The 22217-nt window shown below is 42.0% G+C and overlaps 3 protein-coding genes across 4 annotated transcripts; 2 read left to right on the top strand and 1 right to left on the bottom strand.

Annotated features, from left to right (window-relative positions):
• Window positions 1-152: 152 nt before the first annotated feature.
• On the bottom strand, window positions 153-4287 carry LOC110490505 (FGFR1 oncogene partner 2 homolog). Of its 2 annotated transcripts, none has more exons than XM_021563926.3 (6): window positions 4125-4287; window positions 3220-3373; window positions 2978-3095; window positions 983-1125; window positions 757-870; window positions 153-640 (listed from the first exon to the last, which is right to left on the bottom strand). In XM_021563926.3, exons 2-6 carry the CDS (start codon window positions 3352-3354, stop codon window positions 503-505), a joined length of 648 nt encoding a protein of 215 aa, XP_021419601.1. In that variant the 5' UTR covers window positions 3355-3373; window positions 4125-4287; the 3' UTR covers window positions 153-502. The 2 variants fall into 2 exon arrangements, with proteins under 2 accessions (XP_021419601.1, XP_021419602.1); XM_021563927.3 differs by lacking the exon at window positions 4125-4287 and adding an exon at window positions 3650-3854.
• Window positions 4288-4543: 256 nt separating this feature from the next.
• LOC110490506 (mediator of RNA polymerase II transcription subunit 21) lies at window positions 4544-10545 on the top strand. The gene is made up of 4 exons (XM_021563928.3): window positions 4544-4673; window positions 4960-5074; window positions 5671-5771; window positions 9614-10545. The coding sequence occupies exons 1-4, from the start codon at window positions 4632-4634 to the stop codon at window positions 9791-9793; spliced, it is 438 nt and encodes a 145-aa protein (XP_021419603.1). The 5' UTR covers window positions 4544-4631; the 3' UTR covers window positions 9794-10545.
• A 798-nt stretch (window positions 10546-11343) lies between these two features.
• Window positions 11344-19737, top strand: LOC110490503 (serine/threonine-protein kinase 38-like). The gene is made up of 13 exons (XM_021563925.3): window positions 11344-11747; window positions 13289-13428; window positions 13753-13804; window positions 13965-14087; window positions 14311-14518; window positions 15280-15434; window positions 15584-15686; window positions 15813-15874; window positions 16104-16221; window positions 16373-16496; window positions 16953-17048; window positions 17233-17324; window positions 17650-19737. Exons 2-13 carry the CDS (start codon window positions 13295-13297, stop codon window positions 17772-17774), a joined length of 1392 nt encoding a protein of 463 aa, XP_021419600.1. The 5' UTR covers window positions 11344-11747; window positions 13289-13294; the 3' UTR covers window positions 17775-19737.
• The last annotated feature ends 2480 nt before the right edge of the window (window positions 19738-22217 follow it).

Genomic DNA, 22217 nt, shown 5'->3' with positions numbered 1-22217 from the left:
AAATGTGGCATCAGTTACATTGTAATGTATCATGGTGCAACCATTAGGTCCAATTTAGTCTACATACAGTAAGTTGTGCATTCAAACGAGTCCTGTTCACGCATACGGTATTTCCACCACTGGGTTTCAGCTCTGGAGGGCACTAGCCAAACTTTAACATGTTTCTTTCAAGTGTTTTATTGTCATTCAACAGCAGCACTTTCACTCATTCACACTTTAAAACCCCACAGGCTCATCAGATAGCACAATGCATGCCAACACAAAAAATGCATGACAGACTACACCGCTGGAGGATTTTCCCATTTGTCTCAGAGGCTTCCTAATGTATACCTCCATTGTAGTGTGACAGGTGGGCGGCAGTATGACCTGGGGCTTCGTTCATTGTTGAGTGCCCTCTGGGAGTTTGTGTGGTTGTAGGTGATTGGGGGGCATGGGCTGTACAAGGTGGCAGCGGGGGGGGCATATATACACACACACACTCCAAGCTAGTGCTGGTGTGGGCCTAACTCTTCCGGAGACTGATGTCAGCGCTGGTCAACAGGGCAGACAGGGATGTGCTATCCGAGGCCTCCTCTCTCGTCAGAACTAGGAAGGCCTCTCGACTGATCCCTAGCAGCTCACGAAGACCACTGTTCTCCAGCTGCCCAAAAAAAACATGCATACATTTTTAATAGTATGTTTGAAATAGTAGTACTGTTAGTACTCAGTCAATGCTTTTAGTAAACAGTGAGAATACAGACAACCTGTGTGACTCACCTCTAGTTGCTTAATCCTCTCCTCGTCTTCACACAACCTCCCCTCATCCACTTCGATAGCCTTCCTCATCACTGTAGCCATCTCATTGATCTTGTCTATGTGCGCTTGCATTTCCTGCAGAGTCAAAATAGAAACTATATAAATATTTGCTTTGAACTTCCTCAATACAAGAGGAAAGGGTAGCTCCTGAGTATGATGTGACACTAGAAGAAGGTGGGTCACTTACAGTGGTGTGCTGCTCCTTTAATTGGGTGACGATGGCTGGGTCGTCCTTCTTACTGGCCATGAGGAGTCTGAAGACCTGCTCCCTGTATTTAGTCATGATGAGCTCTATGGCCGACTGGTGTTCCTCCAGGGATGTTCTCAACTCTGCAGGGAGAGAAGACATGGATACACACATTATACTCACACTTCTGTGGATTTATCCAGACAGGGTACTTTTTCAACTGGTAATATCCCTGTATTATGAAACTAATAAACAGAGTAGCTTAATAACAACATGCTTCAAGCAGACCACCATAGTCCCTGTGCCCAAGAACACAAAGTTAACCTGCCTAAATGACTACAGACCCATGGCACTCACGTCCGTAGTCATGAAGTGCTTTGAAAGGCTGGTGATGGCTCACAACACCATTATCCCAGAAACCCTAGACCCACTCCAATTTGCATACCGCCCAAACAGATCTACAGATGATGCAATCTCTATTGCACTCCACACTGCCCTTTCCCACCTGGACAAAATGAACACCTATGTGAGAATGCTGTTCATTGACTACAGCTCAGCGTTCAACACCATAGTACCCTCAAAGCTCATCACAAAGCTAAGGAACCTGGGACTAAACACATCCCTCTGCAACTGGATCCTGGACTTCCTGACGGGCCACCCCCAGGTGGTGAGGGTAGGTAGCAACACATCTGCCACGCTGATCCTCAACACTGGAGCTCCCCAGGGGTGCGTGCTCAGTCTCCTCCTGTACTCCCTGTTCACCCACGACTGCATGGCCAGGCACAACTCCAACACCATCATTAAGTTTGCTGACGACACAACATTGGTAGGCCTGATCACCGACAGCGACGAGACAGCCTATAGGGAGGTCAGAGACCTGGCAGGGTGGTGCCAGAATAACAACCTATCCCTCAACGTAACCAAGACTAAGGAGATGATTGTGGACTACAGGAAAAGGAGCAGCGAGCACTTCCCCATTCTCATCGACAGGGCTGTAGTGGAGCAGGTTGAGAGCTTCAAATTCCTTGGTGTCCACATCAACAACAAACTAGATTGGTTCAAACACACCAAGACAGTCGTGAAGAGGGCACGACAAAGCCTATTCCCCCTCAGGAAACTAAAAAGATTTGGCATGGGTCCTGAAATCCTCAAAAGGTTCTACAGCTGCAACATCGAGAGCATCCTGAATGGTTGCATCACTACCTGGTACGACAATTGCTCGGCCTCCGACCGCAAGGCACTTCAAAGGGTAGTGCGTACGGCCCAGTACATCACTGGGGCAAAGCTGTCTGCCATCCAGGACCTCTACACCAGGCGGTGTCAGAGGAAGGCCCTGAAAATGGTCAAAGACCCCAGTCATATACTGTTCTCTCTACTACCGCATGGCAAGTGGTACCGGAGTGCCAAGTCTAGGACAAAAAGGCTTCTCAACAGTTCTTACCCCCAAGCCATAAGACTCCTGAACAGGTAACCAAATGGTTACCAGGACTATTTGCATTGTGTGCCCCCCCACCCCTCTATTACACTGCTACTATTCTGTGTATCTTATATGCATAGTCACTTTAACTATACATTAATATACATACTACCTCAATTGGCCCGACCAACCAGTGCTCCTGCACATTGGTTAACCGGGCTATCTGCATTGTGTCCCACCACCCGCCAACCCCTCTTTATGCTACTGCTACTCTCTGTTCATCATATATGCATAGTCACTTTAACCATACCCACATGTACATACTACCTCAATAAGCCTGACTAACCGGTGTCTGTATATAGCCTTGCTACTGTTATTTTCAAATGTATTTTTTACTGTGTTTTATTTCTTTACTTACCCACACCCACACACACACACACACTTTTTTTCTCTCCGCACTATTGGTTAGAGCCTGTAAGTAAGCATTTCACTGTAAGGTGTTGTATTCGGTGCACGTGACAAATAAACTTTGATTTGAATTTGTTTTTCAGCTTATCGCACTCTCTCACACACGCTACCTTTGTTTTCCTGCTGTAGGTCACGGATCTGCCGGTTTTCCTGCTGGATGCCCATGACGAGACTGGAACGGGGCCGATGCCGGGCCACCTGGTTCAGCGACTCAATCTCTTCCTGATACTGCAAATAGAAACATAGAACTCCAGTCAACTCAGCTCAACTCAACAAACGTTGGTTAAAGGCAAGTGTGTACCCTTTCCAACACCAATCAAAAGAGCTGCACCACCAGTGACATTGGCATTACCTGTTTCATGGCCTCCACCCTCTTGTTAAGGGACGTTGTCTGTTCGATAAGTACCTCCGCTGCATTGTCATGGTTGCGGAGTCTTTCCACCAGCGACTTGGCGTCTGACAATACATTTTCTAATGAACACGTCATCCCTGTTTGAAAAGGTACACTGGAAGGAAAATAAATAAGGTTAAGATGTCACTCCAAAGCCTCACCAAACATGAATACATAATTACATTTCTCCCCCTTCTCCTTAGAATGTGCACTTGCTCACTGCCCCTCAAGGATTTGAAAGCATTGTATTGGTATAAGAATGTGCTAGACTAGAAGGAGATCCAACCATATTTATCAAATCAGTCCTAAAGTAACTTAGAGGAAGACTTAAGATCTAAGGCAAAGTTACTCATCATGCAAGGCTACATCTTGGCATCCATTACATAAATACCTGACTCAGATCTTGGCACATAGGTCCTGAGCTTGTCAAAATGCATGGACTAAAATTCTGACAGAGTCACCATATCCAAACAATACTAAACATCATGATCTGATCCCTCATTCATGTACGAGAATGCCTAAGTAGCTAGCTAACTCGTATCTCCCGGTCAGCAGGGGCGTATTCATTACGTAAACCGTTACCCTTTAAGAACCAACCTAATTTTCCTTCCATTCATGCTTAATCGGAATGGTGTAGTTGGGTAGTTGTCAGTCAGATATTAGCTAGCTATCGTTACAGCTAGCGGATCAACAAGGTTAGCTATTTAAATGCTACGGAAATCAGGTGAATCGGTCACTAAAAATACAAGCAAACAAAAGCTGAAAGAGTCTAATGTTGGCATTGTATTTCATTTAAATTTGATATACTTAGCTGTCATAAGAAAAGTGAAATTACACATAAAACAAACCAATACTCGTAGATTTACCTTAGCGATAAAGTCCTTAGCCAAGCGGTACACTTCCTGTTGTTACTGCTGCAGTCTGGGAAATGTATGGGCACGTTCTTCAGATCAGAAGCGCTGCGCTACAGTCAAACTGGATAGCATCGCCTCCTATATTCCAGTTAGAATAAGTAGGTCTATCAGACACTTTTCCCCTTTCGGATACTGATTTCATTATATAGTTAAACAAAGGTTACGTAAAAAATGTATAATGATGAAATCCAAGTATATATACATATATATCCTTGGATTTCCGGACAGACAAAGACGTTTCTTAGCGTGTTGTTGCCATTCGCAGGTTGGAGTAAACAACGAACAGTGAAAGAAAATCAAAGAAAAGAAAACTGGGAAAGGAGATCAGATATGTTGTGTGTGTGTATATATATATATATATAACAGTTGTGTACTCCAACCTGCGGATGGCAACAACCCGCTAAGAAACGTCTTGTCTGTCCGGAAATCCAAGGAGAAGGAGAAGGAGAAACAACAAAGATGGCGGACAGGCTAACGCAACTTCAAGATGCAGTCAATTCTGTATGATTAATTTAGCTATTAGTACACCCCACAATTGTTTTCATGCTCAGCAAATTGTCATGTCACGTTTAGATTGACTGATTTAGTATTTGGAAGCGGACTAGGCTGAATAATGACAGCTAGCTAGTTGGCAAAATTATATTTTATTGGTTCTTGGTTGCAAGGTTTGCTGATACAACTCTAGCGACCTAACAAATAATCGCGTTATTGAATGTCTTATGATTGTGTTAAATCAATATTATCTCGTGACAATATGTTCATGACATGTGGTTTTGATGTCCTTCAGCTTGCTGATCAGTTTTGTAACGCAATCGGGGTGCTGCAGCAGTGTGCGCCGCCAGCTTCGTTCAGCAACATACAGACAGCAATCAACAAGGACCAGCCATCGAACCCCACTGAGGGTAAGGATATGTCAGATATTAGATCCAAGTGGGATACCACCGTTTGCTACAATTGACAAGTTATTTGTCACATGCGCCGAATACAGCAGGTGTAGACCTTACAATGAAATATTTACTTACAAGCCCTTAACCAACAATGCTCTGGTGTCAGAAGTGGGTTGTACTCCACAGAAATGGAATCCTTGATTCTATTTCTATGATGTACTCTCCTGTGATGCTGTTGGAGGTAAGGACGGACATAGGAAGGCACTTGAAAGAAAGTTGGAGTGCTTCCAGTTCTGAGGGGTTTGTATAAGGAACCTAGCCAATGTAAGTAAGTCTGTTCAACCTTCCCCAAGTTGGAGTAGTGGTCAGTGTGTTTGCCTTAGGACAGGGTGACCCAATTTCAAGACACACCCTTGCCATTCACTTACATTGTTAGCCACTAGCAATGTGAGTAATTTGACACTTTGCTGATACAAATTTAATCTCATGTTGCACAAATATATTACAATTTGTCAGAAATCATGACATTGACCGGACAGCGCTATTTGCATATGAAAAGTTTACAGATTACACCTTTTAATTTGAAATGGGGTTGTTTTTTCTTTCCCTAGAGTATGCCCAACTATTTGCTGCACTGATTGCCCGGACAGCTAAGGATGTGGACGTGCTGATTGACTCACTGCCTAGTGAGGAGTCCACGTCAGCTCTACAGGTATGGAGGCTGAATTTACTCAACGGGAGTGGAAAACAACCAACAAGAGTGCCATTCCCATGTTGAAAATGATTGTAGTACGTTCTTTAAAGTGAAAGCGATAGTTCACTTCTAATTCTGTATTGCTATACTCTTACTTTGGAAATAGCTTGTGGGGCCTGGGGAGGGTTGGCTGGAATATTAATTAGGGACGATTTCAAGTTTTCATAACAATCGGAAATCGGTATTTTGGACACCGATTTGGCAAAAAAAAATGTTTACACCTTTATTTATCCTTTATTTAACTAGGCAAGTTAGTTATTTATCTTATTTTCAATGACGGCCTAGGAACGGTGGGTTAACTGCCTTGTTCAGCGGCAGAATGGCAGATTTTTACCTTGTCAGCTTGGGGGATTCAATCTTGCAACCTTACAGTTAATTAGTCCAACGCTCTAACCACCTGATTACATTGCACTCCACGAGGAGACTGCCTGTAATGCGAATGCAGTAAGAAGCCAAGGTAAGTTGCTAGATAGCATTAAACTTATCTTATAAAAACAATCAATCAATCATAATCACTAGTTAACTACACATGGTTGATGATATTACTAGTTTATCTAGCGTGTCCTGCGTTGCATATAATCGATGCGGTGCCTATTCGCGAAAAAGGGCGGTCTTGCTCCAATGTGTACCTAACCATAAACATCAATGCCTTTCTAAAATCAATACACGTATATATTTTTAAACCTGTATATTTAGTTAATATTGCCTGCTAACCTGGCTCGTTGGAACTCTGTGAAGACTATTTCTTCCTAACAAAGACAGCCAACTTCGCCAAACGTGGGATGATTTAGCAAAAGCACATTTGTGAAAAAAGCACAATCGTTGCACGACTGTACCTAACCATAAACATGCCTTTCTTAAAATCAATACACAGAAGTATATATTTTTAAACCTGCATATTTTGCTAAAAGAAATCCAGGTTAGCAGGCAATATTAACCAGGTGAAATTGTGTCACTTCTCTTGCGTTCATTGCACGCAGAGTCAGTGTATAGGCAACAGTTTGGGCCGCCTAATTTGCCAGAATTTTACGTAATTATGACATAATATTGTGCAATGTAACAGGAATATTAAGACTAATGCCACCCGTTAGATAAAATACGGAACGGTTCCGTATTTCACTGAAAGAATAAACGTCTTGTTTTCGAGGTGATAGTTTCCGTATTCTACCATATTAATGACCTAAGGCTCGTATTTCTGTGTGTTATTATGTTATAATTAATTCTATGATTTGATAGAGCAGTCTGATTGAGCGACGGTAGGCACCAGCAGGCTCGTAAGCATTCATTCAAACAGCACTTTCGTGCGTTTTGCCAGCAGCTTGTTGCTGTGCTTCAAGTATTGAGCTGTTTATGACTTCAAGCCTATCAACTCCCCAGATTAGGCTGGTGTAACCGATGTGAAATGGCTAGCTACAGTGCCTTGCGAAAGTATTCGGCCCCCTTGAACTTTGCGACCTTTTGCCACATTTCAGGCTTCAAACATAAAGATATAAAACTGTATTTTTTTGTGAAGAATCAACAACAAGTGGGACACAATCATGAAGTGGAATGACATTTATTGGATATTTCAAACTTTTTTAACAAATCAAAAACTGACAAATTGGGCGTGCAAAATTATTCAGCCCCCTTAAGTTAATACTTTGTAGCGCCACCTTTTGCTGCGATTACAGCTGTAAGTCGCTTGGGGTATGTCTCTATCAGTTTTGCACATCGAGAGACTGAAATTTTTTCCCATTCCTCCTTGCAAAACAGCTCGAGCTCAGTGAGGTTGGATGGAGAGCATTTGTGAACAGCAGTTTTCAGTTCTTTCCACAGATTCTCGATTGGATTCAGGTCTGGACTTTGACTTGGCCATTCTAACACCTGGATATGTTTATTTTTGAACCATTCCATTGTAGATTTTGCTTTATGTTTTGGATCATTGTCTTGTTGGAAGACAAATCTCTGTCCCAGTCTCAGGTCTTTTGCAGACTCCATCAGGTTTTCTTCCAGAATGGTCCTGTATTTGGCTCCATCCATCTTCCCATCAATTTTAACCATCTTCCCTGTCCCTGCTGAAGAAAAGCAGGCCCAAACCATGATGCTGCCACCACCATGTTTGACAGTGGGGATGGTGTGTTCAGGGTGATGAGCTGTGTTGCTTTTACGCAAACATAACGTCTTGCATTGTTGCCAAAAAGTTCCATTTTGGTTTCATCTGACCAGAGCACCTTCTTCCACATGTTTGGTGTGTCTCCCAGGTGGCTTGTGGCAAACTTTAAACAACACTTTTTATGGATATCTTTAAGAAATGGCTTTCTTCTTGCCACTCTTCCATAAAGGCCAGATTTGTGCAATATACGACTGATTGTTGTCCTATGGACAGAGTCTCCCACCTCAGCTGTAGATCTCTGCAGTTCATCCTGAGTGATCATGGGCCTCTTGGCTGCATCTCCGATCAGTCTTCTCCTTGTATGAGCTGAAAGTTTAGAGGGACGGCCATGTCTTGGTAGATTTGCAGTGGTCTGATACTCCTTCCATTTAAATATTATCGCTTGCACAGTGCTCCTTGGGATGTTTAAAGCTTGGGAAATCTTTTTGTATCCAAATCCGGCTTTAAACTTCTTCACAACAGTATCTCGGACCTGCCTGGTGTGTTCCTTGTTCTTCATGATGCTCTCTGCGCTTTTAACGGACCTCTGAGACTATCACAGTGCAGGTGCATTTATACGGAGACTTGATTACACACAGGTGGATTGTATTTATCATCATTAGTCATTTAGGTCAACATTGGATCATTCAGAGATCCTCACTGAACTTCTGGAGAGAGTTTGCTGCACTGAAAAAGTTGCAAAGTTCAAGGGGGCCGAATACTTTCGCAAGGCACTGTAGTTAGCTGGGTGCGCGCTAATAGTGTTTCAAACGTCACTCGCTCTGAGACTTGGAGTGGTTGGCCCCCTTGCCCTGCAAGGGCCGCGGCTTTTGTGGAGCGATGGGTAGCGCTGCTTCGAGGGTTGCTGTTGTTGATGTGTTCCTGGTTTGAGCCCAGGTAGGGACGAGGAGAGGGAAGGAAGCTATATACTGTTACATTGGCAATACTAAAGTGCCTATAAGAACATCCAATAGTCAAAGGTATATGAAATACAAATCGTATAGAGAGAAATTGTCCTATAATTCCTATAACTACAACCTAAAACTTCTTACCTGGGAATATTGAAGACTCCTGTTAAAAGGAACCACCAGCTTTCATATGTTTTCATGTTCTGAGCAAGGAACTTAAACGTTAGCTTTTTTACATGGCATATATTGAACTTTTACTTTCTTCTCCAACACTTTGTTTTTGCATTATTTAAACCAAATTGAACATGTTTCATTTTATTTGAGGCTAAATTGATTTTATTGATGTATTATATTAAGTTAAAATAAGTGTTAATTCAGTATTGTTGTAATTGTCATTATTACAAATACATTTTTTTTTAATCGGCCGATTAAACGGTATCGTTTTTTTTGGGGTCCTCCAATAATCGGTATCGGCGTTGAAAAATCATAATCGGTCGACCTCTAGTTACCATAGCCCTGCCCCGGACATACAAACAAATAGCTGTGGTAAATCACCTTATAAGAAGTGTAGGTGGGAATATTGACTCTCCACTCTCACTTTGGCACACATTACTTCAATGAGTTAACGCTCAAATAACTGCTCAAATAACTACAATTTCTATGCATTTTGTATGGAGATTTGATCAAACTTTCTTTGCTTCCTCTTTTCCCCCTCACCCCCTCTCACCTTTTCTTATCTTACTCCCTGCCCCTCTCCCTAGGCGGCCAGTCTGCGGCAGTTGGAGGAGGAGAATCATGATGCAGCGGCACGCCTCGAAGAGGTGGTATACCGAGGGGACTTGCTACTGGAGAAGATCCAAAGCGCCCTGGCTGATATTGCTCAGTCACAACTTCGTACTCGCAGTGGAGGGCCCAACCAGACCACACCGCCTGAATCATGACCCCACACAACATGGAGCAAAGACATTCTCACATCACATCACTTTCTCACATAAACACACCAGAGGGTGCAAATGTGTGCAGGAAATCAAATAAAGAGCCCACCTGAACAGCTGACCTCTCAAGGAGGTGAATCTGTGGAAAATACTTTTCGCAATATGTGATGGGACATTGGGAAGTTGGTGCTTGGGGAATTCAGTGAGGCCATGAACCCGCATGTTCCTTTACACAAGGACCTTGAGTTCTGCCAGAAAGGAACTGTTTACTCTGTCCTTTTCTTAGCACACTATTTTGGATAAAACAGCACTGCTCTGACGTCAACATCTGCTGTCATTTTCTTAACCCTGGTTATTTTGAGGATGCTAGTTAAGGGTCTGCTGACTGCTGTTGGTAGACATTTTTGTACATACTGAAAGAAACTGGTAAAAATAACAACTATCCTAAATTGATAGAAGCCCATTTTACATGCTGCATGCCAGAAAATAATAACGCTTTACAAGCAAGCCCTGTTGTGTTTTAGAAAGTCATGTTTTGTATTTTGTACCAATGTTTTTATTAACTGTTTATTTCAAGGCATGAATGGCATTTTAAAATGAAGTCAAGTGTTTGCATTTTATATGGAATGTTAGTGCTGCACATTTTGATATGCAACACAGACAAACCTTGGCCCCACAGAAAGATGGCTTTCAGAATGCCCCTGTTTTATTAACCAGTTATGCATTAGGGGGCGCTATTAAAATTTTTGGATGAAAAACGTTCCCGTTTTAAACAAGATATTTTGTCACGAAAAGATGCTTGACTATGCATATAATTGACAGCTTTGGAAAGAAAACACTGACGTTTCCAAATCTGCAAAGATATTATCTGAGTGGATTCGATTAAGCAGGCCGGGTTCACCAGGGCTATGGCCCATCACGTGACTGGGCGAACTCAGTGAGGGAGGCGCACCCTGCTCAAATCGGACGGTAATCTGCGCAGCTCGGTGATCTTGTCAATATTGTGCATCATTCAGAAACATACTATTTTCCAAAAAATATATGTTTGAATTTATCTCGTTTTCATTGGGACGGCAGATAAACCCTTACATTCAAAAGCAATACCTTTGCATGTGAAAATACAATCCTACTCATTACTACGCATGCTTAACCTACATCACTTTTGTTTTGAGCAGACTTGGGGCACCTGGCTCACCAAGGGAGGCAGTTTCAAAACGAATGAAAACAACGCTAACCCGATTCACCCGGCAAATAATTAAACTCCTTCACTAGCTGGGAAACCGGCCTTCAACGTTTAATAGACGTGAGAAGTGTTCCCGAGGCTGCCTACATTGCAGTCCTGTCAGATCATTAAATCATTTCCTGTATTATACTGTATTTTCAATTACTACAACGTATGCGGCTTGGAACGCAAGTATGCTCAGGGTAAACCCATGGACCGACCTGAAAAAGGCATATTACTTTCCTCTGATTGGTAGATAGCTAGGTTACGTCCCCAAATATTTTCACGAGCGATTGGTTAAAATAAACATCTCTTTAATTTTTTCTTCTTCTATTGGCCAATCTAGGTGTCATTCATTTAGCATGTACTTACGTGGAGTGAGAGCATTATGTATTTAATGCGTCCATTCCCGGAGTAACGTTAATTGGGTGTTTTACTAGTTATAGGGTGGGTTCGAGGTCGAAGATGGTTGAAAGGAGACGAGCAACGCTTACCAAACCCTTGTACTGATAGTCTTGTTAAATATCAGAAATAGTTGTCATTGACTCAAGTCTTATTTTCTCCATACACCGTCCGTGTTTGTAATGTGTGAAGCTAGTTCACGCTAGATCGCTAGTACCGAACGTCGAGTCTTTCCCCTCATCCCGTAGCAAAATTTACGGACCTAAATTCTGTCATATTGGAGCAGGGCTAGGCAGCTAGCCTAGCCATCAATTGAATCTGGAGCAGGATACAGAGGTAGGTAAAAGCTATTATTAAAGCCACGTCTGTCTGTCTGGTGGGAGGGCTTTTCGGTATAGTTTTGACATTATGGTCAACGTCGATCAGCAACTATGAAGAGTGATAGCATTCAATACAGTTCTCTTATTTTTGGCAGACTTGTCTTGTTGCATGTATAGCTGTGGGTTTGTCATGTTTACGTCTGTTTGTTACGCACCCCAATGCACAAATCATGGCAATGACGTATTCATTATCACCTGCTCGTACTGTCCTTATTATAAACACTGGCGCCACATAAGCAGCGTCTTCATCATGGGCATCTTCTTATAGACATCGAGTCATTGTAAGGACGTTATTTCATTCAATTCCATTCTAATTTTGAGTCTAAGTCCAATCATTTTCAATTTTGGATTTAGCTAGGTATGGAATTCAATAGTTAAAAATGCTAAAATAACAGTGGGCCCTTCGAAACACTGGTTTCAAATCAAACATCACAATTTACAAGCTTTGGTAAGGCCATCAGCAATAGCCCTATTTCAATTATGCCTGAGTAGTGATAAGATACAGAATGTCTGAAATCCACACAACAAAGGACGTCACTACTAGCTTAAATCTCAGGAAAATGCAATATGTTGTTGTTGCTAAATTGACATACCTACAGGTATAATTAAAAATGGCATTTGCATAGGTGTAGCAGAAGAAATTTCAAGGTTGAAGTTTTAGGTAACCGGAGCAGGAGCCTGGTGCACAACTCATGAAAACAGGCATAAGGAAATTGTGTTGTGATTCATTGGCCTGGTACATGAGCTCAACCCTAGTGACCAGTTCCCCAAGACACTCTTCCTTGCTGCCTATTGAGATGTAGCTGAGGGCATGTAGCTTGGTGTTCTTTTTGGCTGTGTGTATGTGTCCCAGACAGTCCCCCTCCCTCTGGCATCATGACTGGGTCTTTTCATGCTGAAGGGGAGTTGCTTCCTGTCCGGTGCTGACACACAGGGTGGAGACCTCTTGGTTGCATGTTTGTTAACATTCCTTTTTCCCCCCCACTGCACACAATGGCCCCTCTCTCTGCACCTGTCTTTCAAGAAAGAGTGAACTTGCATCAAATCAATGTTTTTTGGGTCATGTACACTGTTTCGCAGATGTTATAGCGGGTGCAGCAAAATGCTTATGTTACTAGCTCCTAAAAATGCAATAAAATGTCAAGCAAGAACACAAATAATACAAGATTTAATCAAGAAATATCTGATTAACTTAACAACCCAAATAGCACTAACAGTCATCCAAATGCAATCTATACCCATCTACATTGGATGAATTTACATAAGATATGCTAAGAATAGTACAGCAGTAACATTAGATGTGTTAGAGTGGGCATCACTGAGACCAGTTTAAACAGGCTCCTCACTGCTCGTAAGAGACATTAGCAATACAATGTCTCTCAGATATTACTCAACTGGAACTAAAAGCTATTGGATGTACAGTAGGCTTATGTTGAATATCAGTACATGTGTATTGGACCTCAGTCAGTGTTGTCATTGTTTCCCTTTGCCCTATAGGATAGTATGGCCATGACGGGAGGGACTGCAGCTGCCCTTCCCATGAGCAACCACACCCGGGAGAGGGTGACCGTGGCCAAGCTGACAGTGGAGAACTTCTACAGCACTCTGCTGACACAACACGAGGAGCGAGAGACGAGGTGTGTCTCCTATAGGCCACCCATGCATGTGACAGCCAGGTGTTCTGAATATTTGCATTTGGCAATGCAAGCTTGTTTTAGGCTACATTTTTAAGAGGACCCAAATAGTGGGTTGTTATGTTGAGAACGAGAGACTTTGTTCTTTATAAAGTGGCTGGGGTTTATTCCAACCCGAGCATCCTCACATTTGTGAGCTAGCGTCACAATCACAACTGTTTAGCCAGACTATGTCAGAGTAACTAGACTGGGGTAGACTGGTTTCAGAGTAACTAGACTGGGGCGTACTGCTTCAGAATACCTGCATGTTCCCCTCTGTTTTTCCAGGCAGAAGAAGCTGGAGAAAGTCATGGATGACGAAGGCTTGATAGATGAAGAGGTAAACCTCCACTCGTGTGGAATGATGGCTTTAATTCCAATAATGGATTGGAATCAATGTTGTGGGTAGCACTTTCTTTGCATGTTTGTCACATCTACTATTTTAGAAGAAACCATATGGAACTGATTATTGGTGTCTCTGTTCCTATGTTTCTCAACAGAAGGTCATGCGACGCTCCCAGCACGCCAGGAAGGAAACAGAGTTCCTGCGGCTGAAGAGGACCCGGCTGGGCCTGGATGACTTTGAGTCACTAAAGGTCATTGGTCGAGGTGCCTTTGGAGAGGTAGGTTATTATATCTCTCTCTCTCTCCAGTTTATTTTCTTTATATGGACCTTTGCGTGTATGCTGGTATTGATTGTGGATTAATATGGTCTTTACTGAAGTTTTCAAGGTTTGCAATGCATGGTTTGGTCTGACCACTCATTTATAAAGCAGTTAGCAACTAATTACACTTAAGCCTCTCAAATGTGGCATACTCATGTGTGACTCCTAAGTTTGTCCTCAGGTCCGCTTGGTGCAGAAAAAAGACACCGGGCACATATATGCCATGAAGATCTTGAGGAAAGCTGACATGTTGGAGAAGGAGCAGGTGGCTCATATTCGGGCAGAGAGGGACATCTTGGTGGAGGCGGACGGGGCCTGGGTGGTTAAGATGTTCTACAGTTTCCAGGATAAGAGGAACCTCTACCTCATCATGGAGTTTCTACCTGGAGGTGGGTCTCTCTTGCTGGCCACAGTCTGACTCCACAAATGACATCAAACCATTTTTTTATTAGATATAATTACTGGTAATAAATATAGTGACATTACACAGTGTACAAAGAGACCATCTAGAGCAGGGATCTTTAACCTTTCCCATCATGTTAGTAATAAAAACAACTTTCACATCTTATCAGGTGAATGATGATGTCAAGGAGAAGCAATCATTTAATAGATTTGGTAGATAGTTTTTCATTATTTTAACCTCCCCACATTGTAATTGAAAGAGTGAGGTGTGAACTCTAACCTGGCCAAAAATGTCCAAGTTAAAGTTTACCAGCAGCTCCGTTGAGTGTAATTAACGAGTGTAATTAACAAACATGAGTGTAATTTGGTCCGACCAATCCCGGTTCTTGTTGTGTCATGCTGATGGCAGCATCTGGTTTTGGCTTAAGCAGCATGAGTCCATGGACCCATCCTGTCTGGTGTCTACGGTACAGGCTGGTGGTAATGGTGTGGGGAATGTTTTCCTGGCACACGTTAGGTCCCTTGATACCAATAGTGCAACATTTGACCGCCACACCTTGTACTATCCATGCCCCGACGAATTCCGGCTGTTTTTTAGGCAAAGGGGTGGGTGTACCTAGATGGGCGTACCTAAGAAACTGGCCACTGAGTGTATATTGTTTAATTTAATTGGTCATCTGTTACTCACATCATGTAAAAAAACAGGGGGTTAGTGGCATAGTGTCGTTAATATCAATTCAATGTGCAGGTGACATGATGACCCTGCTGATGAAAAAGGACACCCTGTCTGAAGAGGCTACCCAGTTCTACATAGCTGAGACTGTCCTGGCCATCGACTCCATCCACCAGCTGGGCTTCATCCACAGAGACATCAAACCTGATAACCTGCTTCTGGACTCCAGGGTGAGACACTGGCCTGGTCCAGGCCTACCCCTGTACACAAACAGACACATGCTCAGAGAAGCATTCACTTACAGATGGCCAATTAATGTTTATAATAACCATTTTGTATTGAAGGTGTGATCGGAGAGTCTTATTTTTCTATTCTGCAGGGCCATGTAAAGCTGTCTGATTTTGGTCTGTGTACGGGGCTGAAGAAAGCCCACCGTACAGAGTTCTACAGGAACCTCACACACAACCCTCCCAGTGACTTCTGTGAGTCATTCTTTACAACTTGTGAATCATTCACTTTTATTTTCACTCAGACAAAATATAATTTGTTTATTCAGTGGTTTTTATGGTAGAACACTGCCATGTCTTTGAACTTGAAATATTCCACAGCTTTCCAAAACATGAACTCAAAGAGAAAAGCAGAGACCTGGAAGAAGAACCGGAGGCAACTGGTAAGAGTTTGTGCATGTGGAGGCTATATATTTTATTGCCTATTATCTTTGGTACCCCCCTTCTCATTGGTCCTTTGAGTAGGATCCCTCTCTGGGATCTCATTAGTGTTTTTTGTTAAGGATCCTCTGAGCACCAGACCATGGGCTGTGAAACAAGCACACCCAATACTGTAGCCTTTGGGTTGGTTTTACTTATTAGTGTCTCCCCATCTGTTTGTTTAACCAACAGGCCTACTCCACAGTGGGAACACCAGACTACATTGCCCCAGAGGTGTTCCTGCAGACGGGATACAACAAGCTCTGTGACTGGTGGTCTCTGGGGGTCATCATGTATGAGATGCTGATAGGTATGTCTATGTAACCGAGTCAATTACAACATGCCCAAGTCCGTGTTTCATTATGAACTCAAAGATAGCCAGCTAACTTTCTGAAATAATATCCTAACTCATTGTTCCTACTTTGTAACATACTGACATTCTTTCCTGGTGTGTCTCTCAGGGTACCCCCCGTTCTGTTCTGAAACACCCCAGGAGACGTATAGGAAGGTGATGAACTGGAAGGAGACCTTGGTCTTCCCCCCCGAGGTGCCCATCTCAGAGCGGGCCAAGGACTTGATTCTCAGGTTTGTGGTCATATGATACCTTATAGGATATCCATTGGTGTGTATATGTATCAGTGTATTGGCCTCTTAGGAAAAAAGTATTATAGCACTTTACTGGTATAATTCTTTAGTACTTGTTATAAACATGTATGAACCTTTTTGAGTCTTATGTTAGGCCTATGTCTCCCAATTTAGAAAATTTGAAACTAACTCAAAATAGCTGTTACTCAGTCATGATCATTAACAAGACATAAGATGGTCATACATGGTAATGCCATGTCTTAAAATGCATTATAACTGGATTGTAAGTCATATCTGCAGGCTGAGTTACCAAAATGATCACATAAGAATTATTCCATTCACATCCACAAAAACATGCAGTAAAACTGCAGTGAAGTAGACATTTTATTTCAGCACAATGGATTTCCTCTTGTCAAACAAAGGCTTTGGTGCTCCAACAACATGAATCCATTTCAGGTACTGTAATGACGCTGAGAACCGTGTTGGTGCTGTGAGCATTGAGGAGATGAAGAGTCACGCCTTCTTTGAGCCTGTGGACTGGGAACACATCAGGTATGTGTTTTGTTCTTCAGGACTTGCATGTGTGATGGCAAAGGAGGTATAACCTGCAATCACATCCCCAACAAAAGCCAAGTCACGTAGCCTTCATTGGGTTGTCTTTGATGCGTTTCAGCAAAATGCATTTGGAAAAAGGTTTTAAATAGACCAACGTCTCACATTTGCCTTCCTTCCATAGAGAAAGACCAGCCGCCATCTCCATTGAGATCAAGAGCATTGATGACACATCGAACTTTGATGAGTTCCCAGAATCGGACATCCTTCAGCCAGGTAATAATCACTAATTTTCATACATGAAATGCAGCTCAGTTCTTCACGATAAGCATGAAATTATAAAAATAAACTATTAAAGCAGAAGAAACATTTGTGCTGTAGTGCAGGTTTGCTTTGGTGTACAGGAATCTTTTGAGTAATCTCTGGCGCAACTCCAATTTCAATTAAATAGGACCCATAGTCCTGTTATTCACACATTCCTACAGTTCTGAGGTCTAGATTAATTTCCTATTCTGTGTTGCCCTCTAGTGGCAAGGAAGAGACAATAACACTGGTATTAACCTTAATACACTGTTGTATATCATTTACAATCTTGTTTCAGTTTCCAACGTGACAGAGCCAGACAAATCGAAGGACTGGGTGTTCCTGAACTACACCTACAAGAGGTTTGAGGGGCTGACTCAGCGAGGCACCATCCCCACATACATGAAGGCAGGGAAGGCCTGAGATGAGGAGGGAAATGGGAGAGACAATGTGGACACAGGGTTGGGCGTTAAACCCCTGCTGTGCCGAAAGCACAGGATCAAGAATGATGAGGAGGTTCTTGGTTTCATGCTTCACTGGGGTTTTCCTGTTTGGTCACCATCCATTGGGGCACCAATGGCAAGAGGAACAGGGATATAAATAATACATGTATCGTCTTAGGCCTTGCTTGGGCTGTTAAAGGGGAAGTTTGTTTTACAACTTAATGTTCGATGGTCACTCAACCTGAAAAAACTGAACTTCCCCTTTTGAAATGACTACTACTAGGTGACTAAATCAATGTGCCGTTCCTCTACCCAGGCGTTGCTGAAGTGTGCCAGATCTTACAACACTTGGATAGGTATTTTACCTATTGGCTAACCACATGTTATAGCAATCTGGTGTAGTCGATGACGAGATATGCAACGTTTGAGCAGGGGAACGTGACCATCATATCTGCATGTTTACACACTGATTTGCAGGGTCTAAAACACTGTAGAAGGACTGCCCCACACACAGGGTATTTGTTGAGGGTTATCCTAGTGTCCTCATATGACTGAAGAAAAATGAATATAGTTAATGTTAAGTAAACGTGGTTTGCTAAACTTGTAGGTATAAAAAGTTCTAACGTTTCAAGTCTTTTATGGGTGCCATGTTAGCCAAAAAGTTTCATTCTAGTTACAATGTAATCCTTCCGTCATGGTGAGCCATCCATACATGGATTAATCCCAGAGCCATAGATACATTGTGGTGTCTATTTAATGCCTTGATAATCTGGAATTAATATCTCTAAATTATTTCATGGTGTCAAAGATGCATAGAAAAGTGTCTTCTTCTAGTGGTTGAAGTAAGAAACGGTCATGTAGAATCAGATTCGTTTTTGCAAGTTAAGAGGACGAGTCATGGATGTCAATGACAATTCAAGGCTACTAATACTTAAAGGTAGCAATATGATGCAGAAAGTAGACGGCGTATTGGGTCAATTTCCGCAACAACTAAGAGTGTTGAAGCGTGATACTCAACTTCTCTGCTTTTTTGGTCTCGTGGCTACCACGCTGTATACGGTATGAAGCGCAGATGCTGTGTGTGTGACTGCGAGAGCGCAATGTCTTGCATCTCGCTCATATCAATATCTGCGGTGCTGCTCGTGGCAATGTCATTTCGCTTAGTCTAATTTTACAGTAATTACATTTCTGTTCAACTTTATTGACAAAGATGGCGCCTTTTTATACTTTTAAGAACATCGGAAATCATGTTTGATCTTCACATCGCTCCCCAAAATGCATCCATTTAAATTAGGAACTACATTTAATTAAATGTACCTTTTTTATAGTCACCCTTTAGTGAACACCCGCTGTGTGTGATCGATATTCAAATTTAGGAGTCAAACATTTTCAGCGACTCTGATTTAGTTGTGCAGAGGTGGTCAGCACAACTTGCATATCCAATAAACTAAATTCATGTAATGTTGTCCTGGCTATCTGGCACAGGTCAAAGTTCAAATGCTTTGATCTGGAGCAGGTGTAAATTCAATGTATCAAATTATTTATTTTGATAATGAACAAATTGATAAATCCCCAAATGTTTGCAGTAGTAAACACACCACAAATTAGGGTGCATCATGTGTTAATGACGAATGAAAGTGTTGATGACTAAAACAAAATACCTAAAATACAACAATGCAGAAAATACCCATAGACTTCGTTATTGCGCTAACGCTAGTTAGCATTAACTTGGGAAACTACCTCTAAGTACCGTCATACTGGACACAGACCTAAAAAGGGTAACCAGGACTTCATCTGACTCTGGGGAAGTAGATAAAGGGCCTCATTTCCAAAATCCTAAAGTATCCCTTTAACTTGTAAATGATTCAAGAAGGGAAATAAAAACATTTATGTAACTGTAACTCTTCTCTAAACTACTTTTCATAAAAGTTGACTCAAATTCATTATTTGTTCATTCTGAACTCCATTTTGTCTTTCACCAGAACATGTTACAAAATATATTAAAGGGATAGTTCACCCAAATTACAAAATTACACATTGGTTTCTATCCTTTTAGCAGTCTATGCTTTGTTACCAAATGTTAATGTTTTAGCATTTGTGGCACAAATACTTGTCATTTGGGTGAACTATCCCTTTAATATAACTGGGTTGGCGCAGGGAGGGGTTGTGTATGTGTGGTAGAGGATTTGCACAAAATGCTGAAACCTGGTTTGTTACATTTATTTTCCCCACAAAAAAATCATAAGTGCTAATGTTTTAATGAAGCCTGAAATCAGAAGAGGATTTCCTTGGATGGAAGACTTGATATAAATCAGTTGTTCAACTGTTTTTCACAGCAGTATATTCCAGGTACAATCTCATAATATAGGCTACTTTGAATTATGGTCTTGAAGACAGTTGGACTAAGCGATTGTAGTGCATATTGTATAACTGCAATAGATTTCTTGTTTGTTACATTTATAATCGCTGTTTTTATTAACTAGTTAGGGAGCCACATAGATATGACTGAACTGGAAGCCTACCGTGACGTAAATACAGTGGGGCAAAAAAAGTATTTAGTCAGCCACCAATTGTGCAAGTTCTCCCACTTAAAAAGATGAGAGGCCTGTAATTTTCATCATAGGTACACTTCAACTATGACAGACAAACTGAGGAAAAAAATCTAGAAAATCACATTGGAGGATTTTTAATGAATTTATTTGCAAATTATGGTGGAAACTTTTGTTATTGACCAAGTACTTATTATCTCAATACTTTGTTATATACCCTTTGTTGGCAATGACAGAGGTGAAGACGTTTGACAAGGTTTTCACACACTGTTGCTGGTATTTTGGCCCATTCCTCCATGCAGATCTCTAGAGCAGTGATGTTTTGGGGCTGTTGCTGGGCAACACAGACTTTCAACTCCCTCCAAAGATTTTCTATGGGGTTGAGATCTGGAGACTGGCTAGGCCACTCCAGGACCTTGAAATGCTTCTTATGAAGCCACTCCTTCGTTGCCCGGGCAGTGTGTTTGGGATCATTGTCATGTTGAAAGACCCAGCCACGTTTCATCTTCAATGCCCTTGCTGATGGAAGGTGGTTTTCACTCAAAATCTTACGATACATGGCTCCATTCATTCTTTCCTTTACACAGATCAGTCGTCCTGGTCCCTTTGCAGAAAAACAGCCCCAAAGCAATGATGTTTCCACCCCCATGCTTCACAGTAGGTATGGTGTTCTTTGGATGCAACTCAGCATTCTTTGTCCTCCAAACACGACGAGTTGAATTTTTACCAAAAACTTATATTTTGGTTTCATCTGACCATATGACATTCTCCCAATCTTCTTCTGGATCATCCAAATGCTCTCTAGCAAACTTCAGATGGGCCTGGACATGTACTGGCTTAAGCAGGGGGACACATCTGGCACTGCAGGATTTGAGTCCCTGGCGGCGTAGTGTGTTACTGATGGTAGGCTTTGTTACTTTGGTCCCAGCTCTCTGCAGGTCATTCACTAGGTGTGGTTCTGGGATTTTTGCTCACCGTTCTTGTGATAATTTTGACCCCACGGGGTGAGATCTTGCGTGGAGGCCCAGATTGAGGGAGATTATCAGTGGTCTTGTATGTCTTCCATTTCCTAATAATTGCTCCCACAGTTGATTTCTTCAAACCAAGCTGCTTACCTATTGCAGATTCAGTCTTCCCAGCCTGGTGCAGGTCTACAATTTTGTTTCTGGTGTCCTTTGACAGCTCTTTGGTCTTGGCCATAGTGGAGTTTGGAGTGTGACTGTTTGATCTTGTTATCAGTATAAAAGACACCTGTCCACAACCTCAAACAGGTGCCATTAATACAGGTAACGAGTGGAGGACAGAGGAGCCTCTTAAATAAGAAGTTACAGGTCTGTGAGAGCCAGAAATCTTGCTTGTTTGTAGGTGACCAAATACTTATTTTCCACCATAATTTGCAAATTTAATTAATAAAAAATCCTACAATGTGATTTTCTGGATTTTTTTTTTTTCTTATTTTGTCTGTAATAGTTGAAGTGTACCTATGGTGAAAATTACAGGCCTCTCATCTTTTTAAGTGGGAGAACTTGCACAATTGGTGGCTGACTAAATACTTTTTTGCCCCACTGTATTTCCATGAAAGCTCAATGATCAATGATCTTTTGGTGTGTACCTCGCCAAAACCAAATTAACTTGAGCAAATGGCCTCTGTCTCACAAGGTCTTGCACAGGCAGCCCAATTCTGACATTTTTTTCCCACTAATTAGTCTTTTGACCAAATACATTTAGATATTTTCACATCAGATATTTATCAGAGATGATCTGATTGGGGGGAGACACATTTGTGGGGAGACACATTTGTGGAAATATTATCAAAACTGGTCCGCCTGTGCAGCCTTAGTTTTGTAGCTTAACACAGCCTTAGTTTTGTAGCT

This window comes from Oncorhynchus mykiss, chromosome 15, assembly GCF_057628025.1.
Source record: "Oncorhynchus mykiss isolate SJ-2025 chromosome 15, ASM5762802v1, whole genome shotgun sequence".
Taxonomy (NCBI): Eukaryota; Metazoa; Chordata; class Actinopteri; order Salmoniformes; family Salmonidae; genus Oncorhynchus; species Oncorhynchus mykiss.
Note: the sequence above shows the minus strand (reverse complement) of the source record. Positions and strands in the feature narration are given on the sequence as shown.

Bases quoted from the DNA above. Each gene is read 5' to 3' on its own strand.
- LOC110490506 (XM_021563928.3), top strand. From the start codon at position 4,632: ATGGCGGACAGGCTAACGCAACTTCAAGATGCAGTCAATTCT. The intron at 5,075-5,670 runs GTAAGGATATGT...TTCTTTCCCTAG, and splicing joins GCCATCGAACCCCACTGAGG to AGTATGCCCAACTATTTGCT. The intron at 5,772-9,613 runs GTATGGAGGCTG...CCCTCTCCCTAG, and splicing joins AGTCCACGTCAGCTCTACAG to GCGGCCAGTCTGCGGCAGTT.
- LOC110490503 (XM_021563925.3), top strand. From the start codon at position 13,295: ATGGCCATGACGGGAGGGACTGCAGCTGCCCTTCCCATGAGCAACCAC. The intron at 14,088-14,310 runs GTAGGTTATTAT...GTTTGTCCTCAG, and splicing joins GTCGAGGTGCCTTTGGAGAG to GTCCGCTTGGTGCAGAAAAA. The intron at 16,222-16,372 runs GTATGTCTATGT...TGTGTCTCTCAG, and splicing joins CATGTATGAGATGCTGATAG to GGTACCCCCCGTTCTGTTCT.
- LOC110490505 (XM_021563926.3), bottom strand. From the start codon at position 3,354: ATGACGTGTTCATTAGAAAATGTATTGTCAGACGCCAAGTCGCTGGTG. The intron at 3,096-3,219 runs GTAATGCCAATG...TTCTATTTGCAG, and splicing joins GGGTGGAGGCCATGAAACAG to TATCAGGAAGAGATTGAGTC. The intron at 1,126-2,977 runs GTAGCGTGTGTG...CTCTCCCTGCAG, and splicing joins CCTACAGCAGGAAAACAAAG to AGTTGAGAACATCCCTGGAG.